Source organism: Morone saxatilis, unplaced genomic scaffold (genome assembly GCF_004916995.1).
Source record: "Morone saxatilis isolate NCDOM2014 unplaced genomic scaffold, NCSU_SB_2.0 Contig17, whole genome shotgun sequence".
NCBI classification, from domain to species: Eukaryota; Metazoa; Chordata; class Actinopteri; family Moronidae; genus Morone; species Morone saxatilis.
In genome coordinates this window covers 8693152-8699994 of record NW_023339729.1, presented here as the reverse complement: position 1 = coordinate 8699994, position 6843 = coordinate 8693152, and the positions used below count along the sequence as shown (strand labels likewise).

The window sequence follows — 6843 nt, the reverse complement described above, 5'->3', positions numbered from 1 at the left end:
ATAGGGGTGGTTGGCCTTCTGCACTCTGGAAGGACTGTAGATCTAATGGGTAACAGAGTTTGGATATTTCATAATCCAGGACTGTTGTTTGATTCCTGACATCATGGCCTGAACTGCTGGATCATCTCTGCTTTAGCCGAGTGCTGAATGCTTATTCATTTTGTAGTTACAGTAAGTACATCGTAAAAACATCTTAATGACTCAGAATGACTCATATACTGATACAACACCTATAGCTGGAAGAGTAGTGCAAAACATACTAACAACAGACTGCAGTGAACCCCCCACACACTATGTATCACTCTCATTACTCACTTACTTTCCTTTCTGAGGGAAAATGAAAACGACAGTCAAAAACAATATTTCTGCCCATCCTGTTTTTCTGTCTGCTCACCAAGACAAACCTCCCATGATGCAGCTGCCAACATTAACATAAAAAACTTCCCTGTTGAACACCACAGGAAAGCTAGAGAGAGCTGCGCTGTTTCATGTCATCAAGTCCGACCAAACAAAACATGAAAAGACAGAAAAACAGAACTCTTTACTTCAGTGGATGTTTGTTTTAAAAATCCCCAAATGATTTGAAATAATAGCAAAGCAAACTGCACCCACTGATGTGGCTGAAAGCTCTGAAAAAGTCAAAATAATGAATACTGACAAGCAAAACACAAATGATAGGATACATAATGGTCACATAAGGTTACAGGGACACGTTCACAAAACTCCAGACCAAATACAAATATATTTTAAACAATATATAAATCTTAATTGAGCGTTAATGCTAATTTGTCAGGTTTAAGATGGGAGCACTCGACCTTGTGCTCATTATTTTTGTGTGTTTTGGAAGGCCAGAGGATATATTATTGTAGAGAAACAGAGAAAATTCAGATTTTGTTTTTAATAAAAGCCAGAAGAGCTTTTTTCCACTGCACACAGACGTCAGTCGTCCAGATGATTGACGGTGAGTTTCAGTCAATCCGAGGTCTGTCCGTGTTTTGCAGGAGCCAATGAGCGTCCGGGATTCATTGTTTGCGGAAGTCGTGAAGCGGTAAACTACGCAGCGAGTTTTGACCTCGCGTTCTGCCTAAATGGTTCATTTTACCGTCACTAAAATGTACACAACACATTTCAACAGATGCCCTTTGTTGACGTGGATCTATTTCACATAGAGAACATATAAAAAAACTGAGTTTTTACTGACGTCTGTATTCACGTGTAGCACGCGGGGTCACCGGCTCTTTGTAGGCGTTCAGACGGTTCATCTGCTTTCAGACACCGTAACACATTTAACGACTGAACCGAGGACAGACGGCGGTTAACGGCGGACTGGGTGCGCAGATAAGTAGCGGAAGGACGGAGGCTGAGAGGTGGACATGAACCCAGCGAAGCGGCTCCGCACTACAGAAAATGAAAGAAAGGAAGGATGGCAGGAGGAGGAGGAGGAGGAGGAGGAGAGGACTGCAGTGGATGTGGTGTGTGTTTTGGATATGGAACTTGAGGTCTAAATGTGTGAAATTAGGACTTGTTATGTTGAATTGAAGTTGTGTATCAGATGAACATGAGTGCTAATGTAAACAGATTGTCACTTCATCTGTTTTACTGCTTGTGTATATTATTGTTATCCCCATAGGGCTGCTTGTTCATGCATTATCAGTTCTGAACTTTCGGTGTGTGTTTTCTGTGCTCAGAGTATTATCATGCCAGTGTACAACGCATCCTGTTGGCTGGATGAATGTCTGCAGGCCATATTACACCAAGACTTCACTGGAACCATGGAGCTCTCGGTCTTTGATGATGCAAGCACCGTGAGTCTGTTTGTTTGTTTGCATATTTACACATGTGAGTGTGTAGTTTGTCTCAGTTGAAGTTAAAATCCTGTGCGTGTGTGTGTTCTTCAGGATGACTCGAGGAAGGTGGTGCAGGGCTGGAGGGAGAGGCTGGAGGCGAGGGGCATGTCAGTGGTGATCTCCGGCCACAACTCTGCACAACCCCAAGGAGGTCAGTAGACCTTTAGGTTGTTGATCAAGAAAAAGTTAGAAACTGGACCTTTTAGTTAAGATTATATTGACTGAAAGGCTCATACTTCAGTGTGTAATCCATTAAAGTATGAAACATATATGTATGTGACATATTTGCATTGGTTTCCAGATGATCTTTTTGGTTTTACTCATTACTTTCAGAGTGTTTGTGCCCATATCTACCTGCACCCAACCTCAGATCTTTCAACAACACTGTCAGGGCTGAAACTGCCTTCCTGTTCAATTCATCTACCTCACTGTCTCAGAATCAGATCAAAAACTGGTTATTTACAATAAAAAGGTGCACAATATTAAGAAGCTTTGTTTTTAGTGTTTATATTATTCTAATTAACTAGGGAACAATCACGTTTCACAAAAATAAAGCAGCTGTGGTGGACTATCTATCTCGTGCATATGAGACTGACATTGCCTTTTATTGTTTCATTTCTTGGTTTAACATTTTGAAAATGACTCCCTTTTATTTTTGTTGTTGTCACATGTTTACTGTTTGAATATGATAATTACTAACACATGGCCAAATGGTTAGCTGGCAGATGTATATACAAATGCAAGAACACACACGCACAAATATAAACATACACATACACTGTTATTTTGTCTTTCAGTTGGATATGCAAAGAATAAAGCAATATCTCAGAGTTGTGGACAATACTTGTGCTTTCAGGATGCGGTAAGTGTGTGTGTGTGTGTGTGTGTGTCGGGGGCTGTGTGTGTGTCCAGATGTCTTGCATACAGTAGTGAGTCAAAACTAATTAGATCAAATTGGTTTGTCCAAATATACAGGCTGTAGACACATTCACACGCAGACCTCAGCAGCTCAGTGACTGTTTGACAGACCCGTCAGAGCACATGACTAATGAGCTGAGAACAGTGGTTGATATATGTGCGTTTTATGTTGTTCAAATGAATGGCAGCTTTGTGCTTTGTAGTCGCATTACTGCAGGCTGAATTGTCAAATCCACAAATCAAAGGCCACAATATCTAAATTTGTGAACTATGGTCAGGTTTATATTTTTTTGAGTCATACAGTAAAGCTGCACAAGTAATCGAAATATGATGGAAAAATTGCAGAAGCCAACAAATATCACACCACCATCATGACTTTAATAGTTTTTTTTAGTGAAAATTGGGTTTATCTGCTAATTGACTGTTGCCAGAATGAAAGACTATTATTATTCATTTAGTTTGCTTTCACAGACAGTCACCTAATTGTATTTGTGCATTTGCTTCTGATCTACTGCTCGACACTATTCACATCCTGGTGCGCCTCTTTCTCTAAAACTTAAAATGAAACGTTTATCTCTCCATTTAATTACTCTTGTGTCTTCCGTCTACATCTGCATTCTTTCTTCCCACAGTGTTTTTTTTACTAACTTTGTATGGTATGAGTTGAAGAGTATAAGTATACTATATAAGTAACAAGTCATACAGGTTTGAATTATTCTTTTTTAACTCCAGGATGACGTTATGTTGCCTGAAAGAGTTGGTCTGCAGTATGAGGAGTCTCTCCTCCACCCAAACTCTGTAAGTTCTCCCTCAAGTATTTGCTTACTCACTTCCTTCCCTCTCCGCTGCACTCTGCCTTCGCCCTTCCTCACCCTTTCTCTTTTCTCTCCGTCCCCCTCGCCCCCCCTTCCCCTTCCCTCTCTCTCTAACCATCTGACCAATCCTTCCCTTAAAAAAAAAAATCAAAAATATTCATGTTGATTCTGTGTGTGCTTCTATGCTGTTGGCATGCAGAACAGTGTGAGTATCCGGTGTTGATGCTTTCTGTGGCCTGCCAGGTCAGAGGTTAAAGGTTGTGTGTGTGAGGGAAGTGAGGGAGACAGCATGGAGACAGCAGGCTTGCTGCCCTGCACAAACAACCTACTTCTTTCTGTTGTGGCTGTACTATTTTATGCTGCTGGATAAAATGTGGTCCTCTGTCCTCCTTTTCAGTTCTGTATAACATCTCTACTCTGTATGTAAGCCCCTATCTACTTCTCATTGGCCTCTTTCCTGAGATTTGGCGTGTGCGTGTCAAAAATATTGAAAACTGCTATATATAACTGGGGCTTGTAACTAACAGTTGTTTTCATATTTGCTTATTCTGCCAAGTATTTTCTTGATGAATGAAATATGAATTGTTTAGTCTATAAAATTCCCTTTGCAAGTTACCAGAGCCAAAAGGGATCTGAGAAGCTGGAAACAGTGCATTTTGGTATTTTTGCTTTAAAAATTATTTAAACAATGAATTGATTATCAAAATTGTTGCATGTTATTTTTCTGTCAGTCAACTAATTGATTGGTCAACTGATTTCAGCTTCGTTCAGTCTCAGCAGAATTTAAACATTGATGTGTTTTAAGCTTTCATATACCTTTATTCTAAGCCTAACACTGACCCATTAAACCAGATGTACTAGTTACTTCTGTGGTAGCATGTTTCGAGAATTTCTGAAAATATTTTCAATGGCTGCTGAAAGGAAAATATGTTTAGGCTCATATGGTGTATGTGTCTGTGTGCTTTCATGAAAGCTGATTGGCTGTAAAGTTCAGAGGGTTCCCGAGGGATCTACCGAGCGTTACACTCGCTGGATCAACACAGTCACTCAGGATCAGCTCATCACACAGGTACACAATACCTGGTACAGCGCGTGTGTTTTGGCACACATACTGTGAGTGTGAATGTGAGTGTTTGTGTGTATGTGAGAGGTCATGTGCCAGGCAGCAACCAGGTCACAACAGAAACAGGATATGTACCTGCCATCCACAGTTTCCACGGAAATGTGGTAGCGGAGTGAATGGCGGACGCAGCATCACTCCCGACCTCTCTGTCCATTTCAGTCCCACTACAGGAAACAGGTCGCGCTGCCAGCTGTCTGTTGAGGGTAGTCAAAAGTGGAAACTGTTGGCGGTGGAAAAGTTTCTGTTTCAACTGATCTAGCAGTGGAATTTTTTTATATTGCTGCTTGTTGTTCTGCACCACTATGTGAAAGTTGCCACATAACAACATCAGGAAAAACAACGGTGTACAAACTGTAAGCAAATCCGACACCAGAATTTAAAGTCTCGCCATCAGCTTCTGCACTCCACCAGATTGGATTTCATAAGAAATTGTTTTATGACCCAAAACATAAAAATGGCTGCTGTTCCTCCGGAGCAGGTGGAGCTCCAGTTTCCTGCTGTGGCAGATGGTGAAATCAATGAAGATGACAAGTTGTGAATGGTCAGGATCCAAGAGTCATGTCTGCCATGTCCTTTAGCTAAGTATACATCACTCTATTATCACCTCATCAGATCTTCTCACATAACAAGAATAACTGGCTGAACATTGTTTCTGCAGTGGCATACAGTTGTGCTGGTTTGCAGATTTGGTACTTCAATCAGTATTTACACTGCAGTATCACAGTGCATTCAGAAATACTGATAGAATACTGACATTTTACACTTCAGATCATATAGATATAAATTACTTTACATTCCACTTTTGCAGCTAATACATATCCTTTCATCATATTAAATAGTCTCATTAATCACTGAATGATAAGAGAGCTAGTGATATAAAAGTGAAACCGCTGGCACTACTTCTGTTTACGTAGAGATGGAAGTCAACTGTTGCTGTCGGAACAAAACACACTGTCACCAAGGATACAACCTGGACCCGCTCTCTTTAACACACACACTCTCACACACACACACAGTCTGCATAACTCTTTAGCAGACATTCCAGGATATTTATATGATATTAAGTTTCATGGAGCATGAGAATGAGATCATACATTGATTCTGCAGGCTTTATAGCAGCTCCTTTTCCTCCCCCTTCTCTTCCTTCACTTTATCTTCCTTACTGTCAATTTCTGGGTAAAAGAAACAGAATCTAACTGATTTAAACCAGAGATTTACTCAGTGTGTTGCTCGTTTAACCTGAGCCAGAGCTGGAACTTGAGCTTTCATCTGTAGAACATTAGATGTGGTTATCCCAAACCTGCCCTACACCACTTCTCTCTGTCCCCTGGTTTCCCAGAACTCATTCTTATTCCTCTTATTATGCCTTTGGCCACAGCTTATATCTGCACAATGTTGCAACATTACAACAGAAGGGAAGAGGAGTTGTACGTAGGTGGACACACACACACACACACACACACACACACTCACACTCTAGATTCTGTCCAGCTGTTTGACTGGCTGAATCCAGATGTTTTTCACAATTGTCTTCATCTGTGATGCATTTCAGTTATGTAGTAATATTCCACTTAAACCAAGAACAGTCACAAGTACACACATGTGAAACACAGTGAAGTAGTTGGACAAAGAAAGAGATCAACCTGGAATGACCCTTCGATTCAAAACAACACTGCTGCTATACAAAACACACACACACACAGAGGAAAGGAGGAACATAAAGGGGTTGTGGTCTAGATAGAGGAGTGAAAATGAGGTGGGGGTAAAATACAGAAAGAAATATAGAGGGCCTAATGTGGTCCTGGTGTATTAAAGAGGTTGTGGTTAGAAAGAGAAATGAGAAAACAAACCCATTAGTCAAGAGGATGGAAATGTGTGTCCTTCCCCTGCACACTTCAGGAAGAGAGCACACGTGCTGCACTCTAACCTGTTTTGTTCGTGGATTAGAAGTTAACTTTTGGAGAATCTTCTGTTTGTTCCAGAAAGCCAAATAGGAAATTTCCCCAAACCATCTGCCAAATCTTGGTGAGGCCTAAAGCTGATGTGGGTGTTCTCTAACCACAACAAAAACTTCCTTTATTTTCATATTTCCGCTGAAATTAAATGATGTTTCCTGCACTGTGTGTGTGTGTGAGAGAGA

The 6843-nt window shown here is 40.8% G+C and overlaps 1 protein-coding gene across 1 annotated transcript in view; it reads left to right on the top strand.

The window, feature by feature from the left end:
• Positions 1-1037: 1037 nt before the first annotated feature.
• Positions 1038-6843, top strand: part of b3gntl1 (UDP-GlcNAc:betaGal beta-1,3-N-acetylglucosaminyltransferase-like 1) — a gene marked incomplete in the record, with an annotated part of 13696 nt that continues 7890 nt past the window's right edge. The window contains 6 exon segments of the mRNA XM_035660372.1: positions 1038-1472; positions 1689-1805; positions 1899-1998; positions 2645-2709; positions 3498-3563; positions 4554-4649. Coding sequence (XP_035516265.1) covers positions 1374-1472; positions 1689-1805; positions 1899-1998; positions 2645-2709; positions 3498-3563; positions 4554-4649 — 543 coding nt within the window.